Source organism: Ceratosolen solmsi, unplaced genomic scaffold (assembly GCF_000503995.2).
Source record: "Ceratosolen solmsi marchali unplaced genomic scaffold, CerSol_1.0 scaffold35, whole genome shotgun sequence".
Classification (NCBI taxonomy): domain Eukaryota; kingdom Metazoa; phylum Arthropoda; class Insecta; order Hymenoptera; family Agaonidae; genus Ceratosolen; species Ceratosolen solmsi.
Genome location: NW_011948423.1, coordinates 8,809,777 through 8,828,940, shown reverse-complemented (window position 1 = coordinate 8,828,940; position 19,164 = coordinate 8,809,777). Strand labels below are relative to the sequence as shown.

Genomic DNA, 19,164 nt, shown 5'->3' with positions numbered 1-19,164 from the left:
TGCTTACAAAATTAGAAGTTATTTATTAAATACATCTTTAATTACAGATCTTATTATTTCAAATGAATTATATGTAGAAGAAAAAACAGCACCGATTATTCACATTTCAGATATAAATAAACGTATGAATTAAAAACGTTAATTGACATTCAAATTTTAAATAATTGGTAAGGTGGAATTACATTCATATAATACAAGAATGCTCGCAAAACCGTATACATATGTAAAAATACCTTATCATTTATAACTGTTTTAGGGAATAATTATATTTAGCGTTTAAATTATTATAGACAGTTCAAAAAGGCATTTGATAATCTATCTAATTTACCCTACAATTGTCTTTACAGTTTTTATCTTTACAAATGTCGGTTTATGTTTTTAGTAAAATACTTTAAATATTAATGTCAAGACATTGTTTCTTTGCAAATGGTTCTAATTGATACATGTATTAAAGTAAGTAGAATTCCTTAATTAAATCACACTACTTTTTAAGCATAAGAAGTAAAAAACGTAAACCGACGCTTACAAATAAAAGGAAGATTTTATGTCAACTTTGTAACACAGAATGTTTTATATCTTTGAAAGCTTTCTGTTATTATTAATACAAACTTCTCATTTGTATCATTAACTCACATTCATTTAAAACCCTATTATATTTCTATTATAAGCATAAGAATTATTTTCGAAAATGAACGATATCAAACATATACTTTGCTTGGAATATTGTATATGAAATTTTGTTCTTAAATATACAAAATTTAAATGCTTTATTTTTAACTGCAATATTTGATTACAAGGGCGTCAAATATAATTTATTTGAATTTCGGATACTATGGGCATAAGAACATTAAAACAATCATATCAATTCATGTCTCTTACAGCAATGTACATATGAAAAGGAACGTAAAAAATGTAATTAGATAAATAAAATTCATAATTATTTTGTGATGGAAAATTTTAAATATTGAAGTGAACGTAAAAAATTTTAAATATTGAAGTGAACGTAAAAAATGTCTTTGATAGATCTTACTAAACTTTATTTGTCGCAAATCTCGAAAGGTTTTGTTATATATTGAAGAATCATCAGATTAAGATTTGATAATCGCTCTTGCACATAAATGAAAAGTGGATTATTTTATCGTTTAAGTGATTGTTCAAACATCTTACGGCCTATTACTACTTTCTCTAAATTTGATTATTGAGTCTTGCAGTCGCTACCTAAATAAATGTATCATTTTATGTATCATGTAAACAAGATTAACTGAAATGTTTTTGAGTTAATGACATATTTAAATAAAGCTAGTTGAGTTGCATATGGATGTTCACTACGCAAGCGTTAATAAAAATTCAGGGACAAAAATTACATTTTAGAATGTTGAATCCTTTACTTATAGTGTTAAATTTTAATACTATTTCATTTAAGATATAAATTATATTTATTTTTATTTATTATTCAATTCAGTAATAAAAACGTTATATTATTCTACTTTTGACCTTACTTACTTTAATAATATAATTTGTTGGCATGTATATTAAATATAATTTAAAATAAATATATGCAAATGTTTTATTCGCGTCGCAGTTATCTATTTACTTATCGTTATATTTACTTTCAATTATATCTACTATTCGAAGTTCAGATAACAAAGGAGCTATTATTTTATAAAGTCAGAATTGAGTTCATAGTATTAAATTAAACTCATATATTACTATACCAAAAATAATATAACAACTTCTATTTACGATGACAAATTTCAAACTTCAAGTTTTAGTTCAGATTATATGTGACTTTTAGCCGAACTATTTCGATGCCTTTAAATAGGTTTTTGAAATTAATTTATTTTATGTAGAAATGTAAATATAAACTACAAGATTTACCATTTCAATAAAGAATGTAAGTTTTTATCAAAAAATATGTTTATCGCCAACAGAGCTATTGTTGCAATGCCTAATTAATTATTTAACCACTTAACATTGATGTTAATATTAAGTATATTATGTGTTTTATCCCAATAACTTCTTGATTGAATCATTTAGCAATAATAAATATAGTAATTATCGTAAGTATATTATCATTTGGATATACTTATAATAATTTGAAAAACTTTGTTGAAGTTCTTATAAGAAAAACGTACATTATATAAAAGTAGACTTGCATTTATGAAATATATTGATTAAAATATCTATCAAAGTTTTAAAATGTTTATATATAAGCAAAAATCTATGAATTCAAAAGTGTATATTTTGCACGAATTCCGCTATAAAATCATTTTAATATTTATAATCAATATTTTGAAAATTTTATTTATTCATTAGTAAGTTTAAAAATATTTTTTCACATACAAGATATATACATACACATACAATCTGAATTAATTTTTTTTTTAATAGTAAATAAGTTAAATTACGAAATTTATTAAGAATAATTTTCTTCTATCTTTATCTTTATATCGTTGGACGTTTAAAATAGGCATAAAAAACCTCTATAGGTAAATAATAAAAGGCACTTATGATCCAATCTTTTGTTCCTATTTGCAGAAGATGTACTTCATTTTATTCACATAAATGGCGTCAAATAGCGATACATATATATATATATATATATGTATATATATATATATATATATTTATATATATAGATCATGCATACGAGTGCTGAAAACACGTTTTTTTTTTGTAACGATAAATACATTTTATTTGAAACTTATAATTCAAATTGATAGTTATGACTCTCTTTATTAAGAATATAATATAAGAATTTACTAATATAAACTACGTTTATAATAATAATTTGAACCAAAATCAATAATCAATGATATTTAGACAAATTTAACATTATATGTGTATTCTTTAAAAAATCATGTTTAACTCGACGACTTTTTCGTTTATTAAGAATATTTTAAATGATTGAATAATATATATAATAATCAATAGTCAAATTATTAATATATTTCCAATACTTTGGTATTTTATTCCTCATATTTATATCTTTTTTATAAGAAATTCTTTTATATATGTAAATGAGCTTAAAGTGTTTTTTAATGGAATTATTATTGTAATAAAAAACAATTGGCTTTTCAATTTTTAATTATTTACAGAAAACAAAATATGCTGAATTAGGAAAATGAGTTAAGATTTGGTAAAATGTCATATTAATAAAAATTTTATAATTATTAATAATAATTTTGAAACTAATAATATCTTTGAAAATACAAATGATAGATAAATCAATATAAGATTAAAATTATTATATTAATTATAAAAGATAATGATTTATGTACGAGGTATCATCATAACGCATTCGATGTATTATTTTGGCATAGTTAAAATATACGTAAAAAAATAAATAAAATGTTTAAACATGTTTTATTTTCTTGAATATCATATCCTATATAGGTTTTAATTATTATCATTTTACACTGCTGAAACTGTAGTTTTTCGTATAAAGGAAAAGTTTCTTTATATTTTTTCTACGGATATCTTTTATTCTAAAGTTAGCATAGATTTTTTTTTCATGTTTTTAGCCATCAAAGCATACATTTTAATACCGTAAAAAATTTTAAATTTTACTGCATAATTTCTTACTTTGGTATTTATTGTAGAAGATACTTTCAATCTGACTTTTATAAGTCTGAAGTTTGCAGTATTGAAATTTTAACCAATTTTAATAATATTTTAAATCATCTTTAAATACTAAAAAAAAATTTACATTCGTAAATAATAATATAATACGCTACAATATTATTTATGTGTATTTTCATAGTTCAAAACTACTCTTAAAGAAGGCTGAAAATATTTATTTAATTAATTTGAAATTTAGAGTTAATGAATTTAAAGAGTTCTCTTTAACGAGCATTAATGCCTAAATGAATACTAATATAGAAATAATTCGTAGATAAATAAAATCAAATTTTATTTCTGGTTTCAAATTTATTGAGTAATTATTAATCATATAAGTTTCATTATAATAATTAGGTTAAAATTGATACTAGAGATAGCACATAGGCCTTTTAAATTCTAATCTAATATTTTATTTAATCAATTGCGTAATGTTTCAATATTAAAATTGACTTCGAACCTATACTTCAATGGTTTTGAAAACAAATTATGAATGAATGTAGAAGGTGGCTGAGGATACTCTAAACTATGAACAGTAAATGCTATAAAATTATTTTTTTAATTCACAATTTAAAAGTAATTTATTTATATAGGTCTTTATTTGGATAAGAAATGCAATAAATATTTTACATTGAAATTTCCATAAACTTTCATTAATGGCCCTTAGCTGCATTGTACCATATTAATTATGTACATAAAGGTAGTGATGTCGAGCTGTTCAAAGTAGCTAAGACAATACATCACCAAATATTGAAGGTGACAAGACTTATTAAGTCTGATCTTCTATTAAATGAAATTGTTTATACGGCAGATTATCTGATTCTTTCTTTGAATTTTAAGATTAAGTTTAAGCGAAGTAACGATATAATACGAATTGCAGCAAAAAGGATAAAAATGAATATTTAAAGAGCCATTTATATTCAGTCAAAATGTTTAATGTAGCGCTGTTTATAGGACACAGTAATTTTACTTATAAATGTGATTGCGATGTGTTCGAGAATATATAGTTAAATGAATACATGATTATGTCTTTCTTAAGTCCGACTATATGATACTAATACACTACTGTATGAAGGTTTGAACATTTTTTAACACAATGACCAATATTATCTTTTCATTTTATTCTATAACTCCCAATAATTAAATTTTTTTTATATATTAATAAATTAAATTTTAAGTAACAATTTATGTTAATAGAATATAAAATCACAACAGAGCACATATACAAGTATAAACGCATTAATATTTAAATAAATATTCGTTATTAATTTTTAAATTATTTCAAATTATTAATATTAACAATAAAGTTTAAAGATGTTAAATAAATAACATAGTAAAAATTTTTGTATACTTGTCCATATATATCCAATATTTTAAATAAATAATAAATTTTCATGTGTTTACATAAAATTAATTGAAAATTAGTATTAAATATAAACATTTAACGTTTATAAAAGTTTTTATAAATATTTAATTTAATATAAACATTTTCGTTTCACTTATTTAATAACAAGATTCCTTTATTTATAATTAATAATTTAACCTACAAAGTAATTTAAAAATATATGCAAAATTTTAGTATAAATTTATTTTTATAGAACAGATAAATTTACAATAAAAATTAATATAATTGTTATAATAATTATTGATCTCTGGGAGAAAAATATTTATAATAATGGCTTATCTCATGTACTTATATGAAACATTATTTCTACGCAGTAAAATTTAATCATCAGAAAACATATATATATATTGTATATAAATTGTATACATAATTAAATATAAACTGATTAATATAAAATAAATAATTTCTTAAGAACTAAAAGAATGAAGTCGACAGAAAAACTTAGTATTATTATTATTATTAAAATAGTTACATCAATTACTTTCCATATAGATATTACTTTATGTATTATAATACATATTATTGAAATAATTCGAGATACTTTGCCTTATTTTACATGTAATGTTTATTTAAATATAATTAAGTATTATTTATTTCAATCAAATTGAAATTATTAATATAATTCTAAATCTCATTTACAACAGTGTTAGGCAAATGTTTCTGTTCAGTCTTTCATTTAATAATTATAAATAATATAATTAAAGTAATTTCGTTAATATTTTAAATATAAAATTAGAGATCTACCAATAATTTTTTTAAAATTTATATATTATTTTTTCATAAATATGAAAATAAAGTCTTCCACGTCCTGATATTAACGCTGATATATTGTACATGATATCTTGAATATCGCTATATGGTACATGATATCCTTGTGTACACGTGTAGAAGGTGTATGTAAACACTAGCATAATGAGAAGGTTATAAAATGTAAACACTATAGAAATTAATAATCTTTAACAAAATGAAATACTTATGTTAAAAATTTTAGTGTTGAATGACGTCGTGTTTATGTTACACACCATTGAATGCGACAGAGGAACATTATAATTCTCCGGTCGAAAAATAGTGCAATTCATTAATATCAAATATAAATACAGAAGAAATAACATTAAATTAATTAGCAAAAATGTGAATAAATATTATACCTGTTTTATATATTCCAAAACATAGCGCATAAATCAAATTCTATTTATTTAAATTACATAAAATATCAATTTATTAAAAATTCTATTATTAATTATATTAATATTAAAAGCGAATTAATCAACCTATGTCTGTAAACATACATTATGTAGGCTAACAGTGTAAAAATTCCTTATTTTTCATTAACAAAATTCATGTATAGATGAACTCTTAATGTTTTAAAATATTTGATAATATAAAATTATTATAATATAAATCGTTTAATTAACTTAAAATTTTTTAACATTTAAAATACTGCTGCGATTTTTATTCATAAGCTTTTTGTACATATGTTCTGATGAATAATTTCTTTATCGTTCGTTTTAAAACATTTAAATTGTTTATCATATAATATGTTATAAACATATAAATTCATAAATTGTTAAAATGTAAGTAAAAACCATTATAAATGTCATTTTATATTAAAAATCTTCGAATTTATATTAATTAATATATGAAATTTATGAATAACTATATCTATCTTTGAAATAGAATTCTTCACTAAAATGTATTATTATTGATTTTACTATTACTAAACCTACAAAAATTAAATGTTAAATTAATAGTAAATCAGCAATTATTATACGAAAATTAATTATTTTTAGGTAGTTTTATAATTAATAAAGCCGTTTATTTTATTTTCTTTGATCAATTTTAAGTTATTACTTGTAAAGATATGTGAATGTGTAGACTCATCAAATTATCATGTTAAAATGTCTATAAGAGATCAATGTGATTCATATATTTTTATTATTATTAAAAATAATTTTTTCACAACTAGAATTTACTTACTAATTAATTAAATAATAGTAATTTTCTAATTAAATTCATCGATTTAAGATTTCTCTATTAAATTTCATGTTTTTTGAGAGAATTAAAAATATTTAATAATTTATTATTGTTAATCTAATGATATGTATGTTTTTATTTGATTTTTATTAAAATATATTTTAAATTATTTTAATTTGCTTTAATTGATACGTATTATTAGTAATATCATAAATCAATTTAGTATTATTAAAACTTTTAAAAATTTGTCATTGTTTAACGTAACAATAATTTGAATGAATAATATAGACAATTATATTATAACAAGTAATGAATCTTAAAAATAAAAAAGTTTAAATTAAAAAATAATCGTAATTTGTATTTTTTAATATCTAAGACAAAAATTTAATTACTCAAAGAATTGAAGTTTGACTATTTATAACGCATATTTTAATTTTTAATAAAATTTGGATTGAATTTATTTTTCTTTTTATTAGAATTTAAAACTTTATAAAAAAGTAATTTACATATCTTTAAGTAATTGGTTCATGAGAAATTTATAATAATATTAGTATTTTTTTCAACTGTCTAAAATAAGGAATGTTCGTTATATTTTCTTTAGTAACCTTCCACATTAAATACACACAGAATGAAGGAGGGTGGGAGAGAGGGAGGGAGATACGGAGAGAAAGAGTCGAAGTAACGAAGTCAGGTAAGATTGACTAATGTGACGATATAACGGACAGCATGTTATGCACGTGGTTTTCCAGACGTCGAAGTAATGAATTTTTATATACGCATAAATATAGAACAAAAAGTTCATGAAAATCAACAAGGCTTTTGAACTCGCATTTGTCAAAGGATATGGATTTAATTCTTTGCATTACTGAACAATGCACTAGGATGATATGACTCTTCTATAATTATAATCGTTACATTATTAAAACTAGAATGTAATGTATTTCAATATATGAAAATATTGCAAATTGAAAATTATAAAATTAGACATATTTTATACTATTAGACATATTTTATAATTTAATACAATTTATTTTATATATTCTTGGGCATCTAAGTATAAATTTGGAGAATGAATCAGGAAGCTTCGAAAAGGTATGTTGTTATAATGATTTATCTTAGAATGAAAGTATGAAAAACGATAAACGGTTGGTTTTAAACTAGGACTGAGTATGCCCATAAATATAAATCTAAATTCATCAATTCAAAAGGATAAATAGTTTACCCTTTAGACAAATACTGTATTTGATAAATTCACTCGTAATTTTATTTTTAATTTGCATGCAATTTTTCTACTGTAAAAGGAAAAGTAATATTCATGAGCACGACGGTAAGTACATTTATTAATAATGGTGAACGTGATAACAACTTCTTTATCGAAGGAGATAAGGTAGCTTTCAATATTAAATTTACTAGTGAAATAATTCTCAATTAATGCATTATGATACCTTATAATTTCATAATGTTACAAGTGTTTCTTCCGTTACTTTATCTGCATTCCAACTAATTATTTTTCTCACGAGAAGATAGATTAATCAGGTTTCACTAAATAATGATTACTTTATTATATTTAAATATAATTGAAATTTCATAACAGTAATTTAAACTTTTTAGCGCCCTTCTGTGAACAGGTATAAAATATATTCACCCGAGGTTTTAGCTACTCCTGTAAAAATATTTAATTTCAGCTATAAATTTTTACAGCAATTATTCCATGAATCTGATACTTATGTAGCGTTTCTGCAACTGTTAAATAAATTTGTTAGCATACAAAATGTCAATTAGGAATCGATTATAAAGCAGTTATTCATAATAAAACAATATTTCCTAGTGAATAGTTAAAGCTTAACAAATATAATGGAAATTAAAAAATTTTGATTTGCTTAATCGTGGTTATACCAGGTTGGAGAGTTTCGTAACAATGATTAAATCGCAATAGTAATCGGTTTAATTCTTCCTTCAAACGAAATTTTACTGTTTATTTAATATAAATACACATTAACATTTTTACATGGAATAAATATAGCAAACGACAAGATGTTGATCGTAAACTAATCGTGAAATATATTAATACATCTCGATAGAACATCAAAATACCAAAGGTAAATAGTAAAAATTTGAAACACAAAGTTATATCGAATTAGTATGAAATTTTATATATAAATATAAATTATTATGCTTGGGATAGAATAAATATGTTCTTAAGAATATATATACATTTTTGATAATTTAAAAAATAACTGCTGTTTAATAGTCTTAATAATAACGATAAGAATATAAGAAAAGGTAGTAATTTGACATAAAATAATTTATTATTGACTACTGTATTTTACTATTACATACTAGATTTTTTAATAATATAAATTGTTTTAGTAGAAAGCTATCCAGTTTAAATATTTTGAAATACATTATTCGGCACTATAAATAACTAAAATAAAATAAAAATAAATGTAATAATAATTTCATTATGTCATTATAGAATAATAAATGATTTAACGTTTTATATAAAGACGAATAATTGTAGTACAATTAAATCATGATATTCAAATGTATAGATATATTAAACTAAAAGAAAATACTGTGACTGCTTAATGCATAGTAATATACATAGATATTTGCATAGTATATGTATATATTATATACATACTTAATAGATAGATTTATTCAATTAATAATAATAAATATTAAATATTTGAAGCAAACGAAAATTAAAATTCCTAACATCTACAATAAGAATAATCAATGCTCGTGTAAATAAATCAAAAGATGATTATATAAATATTAAAATATACAATAATACATGTTCAAATGTTTTTTACTTTTGTATATAAAAGAAGCTGGTGAAAGTGTGGTGGTCGACTGTTATATGTTAAAAACATTTTAGGAACTGTATGAAACTTTATTTTCAAATTTCGAAGAAAATTCTACAAGCTTCAATAATATTTAATTGAATAGTCTCTAATGATACAGAAAACATAACCTATTTATCATATGCCTGCACTACAAATTGAAAAACGAGATGCATTAAAAGATGTTCATTAAAGGACAATTAAAGGGCCATTGTATTATAAAAGAATTTGTCTGGCACTTTGCTAATTTATTGCCGTAAACACATTGGAACATTATCTTTTCAAGCATAAATAAAAAACAAAAAACAAAAACAAAAACGAAGACGAAAAAAATTATATTTAACAACATTTACGTTGAACTCTTAACTACAAGTGCAGCAAACATGCTTGTACAAGCCACCAAACATCGAAGTAATAGGACAGACAACTTTACCGAGGTAACGGATTCTCATAGCCAAGAAAATAATAGGAAAGCCAGAAAGCGCATGTTCCGCGTATTAAAGTGATATAAACGGGGAACGGGTCGATACCGGCTGCTCTTGTCAGACGCACGCGGAAACTTCCAAATAGCTCGAGAGCTCTCGCCCTCGAGGCGAATCTATACGAAGGGCGCGCATGAACGATGAAGGTCGTAAGAGAGGGGATGGATGGGCTGATGCTGACTGGTTTTGCAGATTGTCGAAGCTTACCTTCCCGCTTTCGGCCGCGGGCGAGTTCTCGACGATATCATAGATGACGTGCGGCAGACTGGCGGTGCCGAGCAGCGAAAAGCCGAAGCCCGTAGAGTCACTGCGGTTCAATGTAACCAACAGCTCCTCGGCCATGATCCTCGTTTACTCACAGCTTAGACATCGATTCCTCGGACGGGTTCCAAGCACCCGAATTCCGGCTCCGATGTAATTTCCCGCAGCTCGAATAGGATAAAACGCACACAGCTTGAAGCTTGTACGCCTCCCCCAAGAGGGCCTCTAAGTATTAGCGCACGAAAGCGAAACACTAGATCCTGCGTGTTTCCTTACAAGGAGGAAACGCCTGCGTGTGCTAGTTTGTGCGTAAACCGGCGGACGCGCATAAGGACTCGGGAGAGTGCCTCCTCTCCTGCTCTTGCTCGAACTCGACCCCCCTTCGCCCTCGAGCTCTCTCGCTCTATCACTCTCACTCACTCGCTTAATGAATCTCTTTCTGTTCACCACTCTCCTTTCTTTGGCCGCTAGCAAACGATACGCACACTTGAGGGCACTAATGAAAAGGTTGAGAGGTGGAGGAGGCACGCACGCTTTCCTTTTTAACGCGAGCGCCGCGGAGAAGACGGGCTCGCCCGCTCCTGGCGCTGTCCGGAGTCACTGACGAAGGGTTGCTCTCCAAAGCTGCCGGCTCCCATGGAGTTCCGCCGCTTGGAGGCCGCCACTAACGCCATTCCCGGCCTGCCACATCCCTCGTCTATATCTTCTAAAACCCGGATTAGGCCAGTTGATTAGCGTAGCGGATTGATTAACGGAACGGAGGGGATAAGCGACGATTGCTGCTGCTATTGCTGATGTTAATTTAACGTTATTGTGCACTTGTTTTTGACGTTTAATTCTGTTGTTGATGCGTGACATACGAGTACGGCTTCACTCGAAGACGTCTTTATAAACACTTCAATGATCTCTAAAATTTACTCCGATATGCAAACGCTGCCGGAAGAGCATGACGTAGTGTTAGTCATCGACAACTATTCTATTGAAAATTATACGAGTTATTACGAACGATACTAGTTGAAATTTGAGACTTGTGAGTTCTGCACGTTTCATTGCATTTTGTAGATTCGCGAGTTGCGCCATCTGCTGCTAATGGCATTCAGCTAACGAAATGCTAAAGGTGACGTTGCCGTGTAACGATGGCGCTACCCGCAGAGACCGGCTCCATCATACTATTGTTGCTAATGGATTGCATGCATGCGAGTGTGTATGTGTATGCGGGCGAGGGAAGGGATGGCCCTTCACCTTACGCATACCAAAAACGAGTATAACTAGTCACTGATGGTTTAAATAAAATTGTTCGAGCACAATAAATCTGTCCTATCGACTCATAATTACAGCGAATGTCAATTACTTCAAAATTAGAATTCAAATATAACAAGGAGGGGAAATATTGTGGATATAAATAAGAGGTGACCATGCTAAAGTCAATTGCCTGCTTCATAGGTGACAAATTTTCAATCGCACCATTTAATCAGTTGTAAATACTAGTTATACTTATTTGTCTCCTAAAGTAAAATTACAAAATAATAAATTAAATCTTAATAGCATAAAGAGTCATGAATAGTAAGCAATAATGATGAAAAAATGTCAATACCTAAAAAATCGCGTCATTATTTGTTTAGTATTAAAAATGCTTGATTGTTATTCTTTTTAAATAATCAATAAAGATTTATTATAGATTGTTATAGAAACATTTTTAAAAATTGCTGGACATTGCAAAATAATACGCAAGATTTTTTAAAGTATATTATTTAAATCAATTAAATATATATAATTTTAGTGCTAGAGATCAAATAATACAAAATGTGTGTGCTCAATTTATGTAAACCATTAAAAATATGTTTAACATAGGATTCCTTAAAATACTAAAATATAAAAAGTAATAAATAAAAGTTTGATATGTTAATTAAAATTATAAGTATAAACTTTTAGAAAATTTGGTGTAGATACCATATATAGAATTTGAAAAATCAATAGTCTAATTTTTACAAATATTACACATATAACGAAATCATTTTAATATTTAAACACATAATTAATGGTATAAGAGGACTGCTAATAAATATCATAATATTTAAGTTATCCTTTTCTGTATATGTTATTGCTGAAAATATAAATTATTTATATTTTATATCTACGATATTAGATGTTGGTATTTCTTTTTATATATAATATGCATTTGAAGCTATAAGTAAAAATTTTATATTTTGATTACTATTTTATATACAATATAAAAAAGTAAAATAAGCATGAATTATTCTTATATTTGAATAAAAATAAAAAAAAATTGTTTTTTTGTAATAATAGTAGGTGATAATTGATTATATGAATTGTTATTATATTCTTTTAAATATTTTTCAAATACTCTTATCTTAAAATTTTAATTTTGATGTTATTTTATTTATTTTATTTATTGCATATTTTAATTCACATTCTTTGTTATTAACAAAGCGGCACAAAAAATCTTTTTTTAAAATAAATTTTATAATAATTTGAAAAAGTTTTGAAAACTTCAGTATTCATCAGTAATTAGTTATAACTGCATAATTCTTTACAATTTTCTACATCACAGACATTATACACAGTTTTTCAGAATCAAATTAGTTAATATAAAATTGAAAAAACAAAAAGAACTTTAGTAAATATTCATTTCTATAAATGTTTAAATTTTAAGTACTTCATGGATTAGTATACTTACTTTTTGCAAAGTAAAAGTATGCTATTAAATCTAAATATAATTAATTAGAAGTAATGTGTAATTATGTAAATGCTGGCAAAATAAATATACGATAACCATATATTACACTTTTTTTTTTTTTTTATTACTTTTATCAATAATAACATATATATATATATACATTTTTCTCAAGTTTTGTTTTCTATACTTTATGCAATCTTTAAAATAAATTTATAAAATTAATTTCATTAAAACTTTGTTGTGAATCGATTACACCACAGGTTAATAATGAAATGTCCAACCCATATTGATTCCATATTCAAAGGCGTTTCTATTCCACAATATTCCTCTATTTAATTTTATTAAAACGGAAGCATGACAAAAAAGAAAATAGGCGCATTGGAATACCAACTAATCTGAAAAGACGTTTATCTTGTAGGTTGCGAATGAATTTGATGAAATTTCTATGACTTTGGTATTAAAAAATTAGGTTCCAATTGCTTTTTTTATATCGTCGTTAAGTATATAGACATTGTTGGTATACATTTATTTGTAAAGCTATACATAGTCGGTTTATTAGAGATGTGTCATTTTATTCCACCTCAAGCATTCCTGTACATCTGTGATATAGAAACTGTTCCAAAATTATTTACGATTTAAATATGAGACGAGGAATTGGGAATAATTTTACAGATTTTTTACAATACTTTTATGATTGTTAAAATTTCATATTTTTATTATATCAGGTATAATTAAAAACTTTAACTTCATTTAAATATATAAATGTTGAGAATAATTGTTTTTTTTTTTAGAAAATGTATCGTTCATTACATGAACATTTATTTGTCTATTTTATTAGGTATTCGTTTTAATTTAATATTTGCATATGCAATATTTAGAACCGTAGCATTTGTTCAAAATTTTTTCTGATATATATAAATGAAATTATGAATAAACTAATAACAAATATTACTTATTGATTTTAGTTATCTCCTTATCATTCAATACTTATCTATTTTAAAAAATTATTAATTGCATTTATGATTTATCTAATGTAAATTTTGCGAACATTTGTCTTTTTACTCACAAATGAACTATTTTAAAAATGTATAAAATTTTATCCGAATAATTAGAACGTTTGATTCTCTAGTTGTTCGTTTGATCATCTAGTCACGAATAATAAACATGGAGCCTATTGCACATCTTGTAAAAGTATCTGTGCCAAACTATTTATCTAATTTACCAATTCCTGATTCGATTGGAGGGTGGTTTCAGTTAGGAGGTAAATATTTTTTTTATAAATCATATTAACTGGCAATTTTTTTATTATTAAAGAACTGTTTGTGAACTTTTTTTTATTAAAGAAATAATGGGTCAAATAATTGCACCATGAACTAATAATACCCAAACTCTTTTATAAATAATAATACCAATTTTATTTGTTTCTTTTTAGTAAAAGATTGGTTTTCATTAATTCCACCGACTGCTGTACTTGTAGGAATTGGGTATATGTCCTACCTATCTTTCTGTCCAAAAGCTAGAAAAGGAGTAAGTAGCTGCATGCAAAAACATTAAAAAATCATAAAAATCATAAAAATTACCTTGAAACTAATTAGTTAATTTTTATAGAATTGTAAACGAGTTAATTCCAAAATAAAATTATTAAATAATAAAGTTGTTGATGTATTAGACATTGAAAATATAACTGAAAATGTTGCTTTTTGCCGTTGCTGGAAAACCAAAAATGTAAGTAGAATAAAATTTATATATTTATTTATTACTTTCAAAAAAATTTTTATCGTTCATTATACCTTCATTGCATTCCATTAATATTGATAATTTTTATAAAAATTAAATATATGAATTTTAAAAATAAAATTTTTTTGATTGCAATTTATATAATAAATTTCAATCAAGAATAATTGAAATCGATTAAACATAATTGAAAGTTTAAAAATATTCCTTTTTATTATTATTAAAATGTCAATTTGATCAACTTCAAATTTAATCCACTATAAGCAATAATCCTTAAATATACAAGGAATGTCACTTATTCTTTATAGTTTTTTTTTTCTAAAGCTTTAATAATAATAAATCTTTAATTGGAAATTTAATACTAAGTAAATCTAAAAAACAAAGAATTTTATTTATACAAAATTATAACGAATATTATATATAATTCAGTTTATAAAAAGTTTTTTTTAAATGTATAAAATAAAATATTGGTAATATAAAATAAATTGAATTAATTTTTTTTGCTCATATTGTATTTATTTTTATTCATTATGAATAACATAAGCTTTTACATCATTTGTGCTTGTACACATTGATTATTATAAAAGGAATTGAAAATTTTCAAAAATATATATTAAAAAGAGATAAAATCAGATAATTGTTATATAAACATATATTTGAGAATACGAATTTATTTATAAATTAATATTAAAGCGATTATTTATATTGTAAATATTAAATTTAAATTAAATGTTTAATTTCTTATTTGCAGTGGCCCTACTGTGATGGTTCTCATGCAGGTCATAACTCTAAATGTAATGATAATTTAGGTCCTCTTGTTATTAATAAGAAAAACTAAAAATAAAGTAATTTTTCATAATAACCATTGATGTAAGCAGAGTCATGTACATGTTACCTATTTTTCATAGTCTATTGGGAGGTACATTTGATGTAAATTGGTATATAAGGAATTCTAAAAAATTGTCATTAAACAATCTTCTAAATAATTAAATCTTTAATAATTGTTTATATAATTATAATATAAATATATAATAAAAAATTTTAATACTTAAAATGTTATTTAGTTATTAATCTATAAGAATTTCTATAAAATCGTACATCTAATGATATATGTTATATAAATATATAAAAGTAACATACATATATTCCATTAATTGCAGTATACAAAAGTGTATGTATAATTACAATGAAATTTAAAATTAAATCTTAATATAGAATGAATATTGAGTATATTATAGTTTTAAAAACAACCTACTATTATACTTAAATTTACTAATGTAATATTATTTGTTCATATAAATAATTTATCATATATTTATTTATATTTTTATTAGATACTTTTTTAATTATTTAACAATAACATAAATGGAAATTGGCTAATGTGACATTGGTAGAACCTTTTATCGGTATATAAACAAGCCACTTAAAATATCACAGAGCGATTAATTTATGGTACCTATTACTGCTTCAAAATTTATAAATTCACAAAATATTAATGTATCATAGCTGAAAATAAATATTTATTTGTGTATAAAATTATTTAAAATTTTTAATTTGTTTATATACATAACATTTTACCTCAAAATGATGAAGATCGTTAGTATCAAATTCAAGGTCATTAACAAGTAGTTCACGATTGCCATACTGATATCTGAAAAAATTAATAAAAATGTTAGTAATTAAGATATTTTATTTTATTTATAAAATAAAAAAAAATGTTAGAAAATTTTTAGAAATTATTAAAAAATTGGAATTATTTATTATTTAGGTATTATTAAAAATACAAATGTATTCTGAATGTTTTTAAGATGTTTTGAATTTTAACAAAAAATAAAATGAATAAATAGATGCTTTTTGTTCATTGTGTATTAAGTGAATATGAATTAAATTAGTAAGAAGTATTCTCAAAAATATCCAAAATGTCAATGCTGCTCAGTGAAATGTATTTTTATTTTAATAAATTATGTTCTTACTCTAGATAGCGTCTCCAAATTAAAAGGCCTATGTAGACAAGTATTACAACGATAGCAAAAACAATAGCCATTACCACTGCTATTATTCCCGAAGACATTTTCTCAATTTCTTTCGTTAATGGTTCCATACTTGTAGAATCATTCATGGGTATTAAACTGTTGAATAACGTAGATGTAGTTTCTGATGAAGATACAATTATTATTGATATTTTTTCACTGTTATCTTCGGTTGTGAGGTCAGACAATGTGGTTTCTAAACATTATTTTTAACGACTTCTTAATGTTGATAAAGTTATTAACATTTTGGTTACATTATTGAATTTTTAAGAATGATTTCTACCATCAATAATTAGATAAGTTTCTGTTCCATTGTAATTATTACTATTGGCTTCAGATGTTGACTTTAGACGATTTTTAGTAATTGTAGTTAGTTTATTTGATATTCCTTCGTTTTCGGTGTTATATTTGGTCATTTCACCAGTCATGTCTTCATTGAATTGAATTAAATTATGAAAAGAATAAAAATTGGTCGTATTTTTTAAAATATTAAAATAATCATATTATAATATAATAAAATACTATTAATAGATATATACATGTTTATTAGTTTTATTTCGTTATGGTAGTTTATATTATGTAAAATAACATGTAGTATTAAATTAATTTAATATTTTTCATAATATATAGATGTACAGATTTCTATAAAATTTACTAATTCAATTGTATATGCATTTAAAAGGAAAACTATAATGAATTCAGTTTATTTAAATGAAAATCAAATTTTTTTATAAAACTGAATATTTTTAGTTATACAAGAGCCTTACTCATATTAAATATTACGTATATTTCTTAGCTTATTTGAAACAAATATTAAATTTTATACTTATTCATAATAATAAGTATAATTGAACATAATTATATTAAGCAAATTAAAAATGATTAAAATTATAAAATCATTATTATATAATGATAAAACAATAGTATTTGGTATTTTAAATTTAAATTTACTTATTTTATTGCCTTTTTTGTTGTCAATAATTTCATCGTTCTTAATTAATACTCTTGCACTTGGCATAGTATTGATGCCATCTATGTTATAATTCGATAACACATCGCTCGATTCAGTTTCTTTGGGAAGTGATTTGTCATGCTGCAGTATTTCGATATCTAGTAATTCAACAGTTTGGTTTATACTTTCTTTATATCTCAAGCCTTGTATAACTATATTTTCTGTAATAAAATAATTTATATAATAATTTTAAGCATTTTTTTAGTACATAATATATCGTCAGGTAATATAAAAATAGACTTTGATAAGACATTTGATTAATTGTCAAATAAAGTTTTAATATTGGACATCGACAGTAATTATTATAAATTATTAATTAATGAAATTTAATTATTGTTATATTAATAGAATCCGAGTTGAATAAAACTCACCAAAACAGAGTAATATAGATAAATAATAAATTGGTGTTATTAACATGATCGAATAACGTTGTGTAATAATCTAATGAAGTGACTTTGTAGAAACAAGCACTAAAGTATTGATTCGTTAATATTACTATCTATTAACTCTATCGATTTTTACTCCTGAAAAAAGATAAGAAAACAGTTCAATCCATTCGATTCTATACAAGGTATTTTAGATTTCTATCGCTTTTTATCGAACATTATATATATAAATAATGAAAGATGTGAATTATCATTATGGAAATGAATAAAACATATAAAATGTACAAGTTGACATAATGTTGTCAACTCTATGTTCAAATTTTACTCCTTGCAATTTAACAGAATTTTTATACCAGTAGCTTCTTTTTTAACTACTGCACTTCGATCTGTGGCATATTTATAAAATATTTTTGCTCAAATCTAATACAATTTGACATTTAATAAGTGACATGAAGAGCTATTGAATAACATTCAACAGAGGTCGATATATTTTCCAATGTTTTTGTGTTACACACTACCGCTAAACGATATGGAACAATACTTCCAATGCTTAGTTACCAATAAAGTGAAATTTAATTTATTGTCGATCGTCTTATAATCTGATTTCTATTACTATGTATCGACCTGTATACATTCCTTTTTGAAATGATATACCTACCTTGGGTTAATCTTTCAAACGAAATGTTTAAGAATAATTCTTCGAGCCAGTCAGCATCAC

At 24.1% G+C, this 19,164-nt stretch overlaps 3 protein-coding genes across 4 annotated transcripts in view; 1 reads left to right on the top strand and 2 right to left on the bottom strand.

Moving 5' to 3' along the window:
- The window catches only part of Efa6 (Exchange factor for Arf 6), a 31,885-nt gene extending 20,108 nt beyond the window's left edge, over positions 1 to 11,777 (bottom strand). For both annotated transcript variants that reach the window (XM_011499781.1, XM_011499780.1), the window contains exon 1: positions 10,533 to 11,777. In XM_011499781.1, the coding sequence (XP_011498083.1) occupies positions 10,533 to 10,667 (135 nt within the window). In that variant the 5' untranslated portion in view covers positions 10,668 to 11,777. The remainder of the gene's footprint in view (positions 1 to 10,532) is intronic.
- Positions 11,778 to 11,811: 34 nt separating this feature from the next.
- Cisd2 (CDGSH iron sulfur domain 2) lies at positions 11,812 to 15,999 on the top strand. Its single transcript, XM_011499779.1, has 5 exons — positions 11,812 to 11,995; positions 14,414 to 14,545; positions 14,717 to 14,811; positions 14,893 to 15,009; positions 15,770 to 15,999. The coding sequence occupies exons 2-5, from the start codon at positions 14,449 to 14,451 to the stop codon at positions 15,854 to 15,856; spliced, it is 396 nt and encodes a 131-aa protein (XP_011498081.1). The 5' UTR covers positions 11,812 to 11,995; positions 14,414 to 14,448; the 3' UTR covers positions 15,857 to 15,999.
- A 1,315-nt stretch (positions 16,000 to 17,314) lies between these two features.
- On the bottom strand, positions 17,315 to 18,584 carry LOC105362444 (uncharacterized). The gene is made up of 3 exons (XM_011499885.1): positions 18,432 to 18,584; positions 18,000 to 18,221; positions 17,315 to 17,478 (listed from the first exon to the last, which is right to left on the bottom strand). Exons 1-3 carry the CDS (start codon positions 18,475 to 18,477, stop codon positions 17,315 to 17,317), a joined length of 432 nt encoding a protein of 143 aa, XP_011498187.1. The 5' UTR covers positions 18,478 to 18,584.
- Positions 18,585 to 19,164: the final 580 nt, after the last annotated feature.

Bases quoted from the DNA above. Each gene is read 5' to 3' on its own strand.
- Cisd2 (XM_011499779.1), top strand. From the start codon at position 14,449: ATGGAGCCTATTGCACATCTTGTAAAAGTATCTGTGCCAAACTATTTA. The intron at 14,546-14,716 runs GTAAATATTTTT...GTTTCTTTTTAG, and splicing joins AGGGTGGTTTCAGTTAGGAG to TAAAAGATTGGTTTTCATTA. The intron at 14,812-14,892 runs GTAAGTAGCTGC...TAATTTTTATAG, and splicing joins GTCCAAAAGCTAGAAAAGGA to AATTGTAAACGAGTTAATTC.
- LOC105362444 (XM_011499885.1), bottom strand. From the start codon at position 18,477: ATGTTAATAACACCAATTTATTATTTATCTATATTACTCTGTTTTG. The intron at 18,222-18,431 runs GTGAGTTTTATT...ATTTTATTACAG, and splicing joins ATCTATATTACTCTGTTTTG to AAAATATAGTTATACAAGGC. The intron at 17,479-17,999 runs GTAAATTTAAAT...AATTCAATGAAG, and splicing joins CAAAAAAGGCAATAAAATAA to ACATGACTGGTGAAATGACC.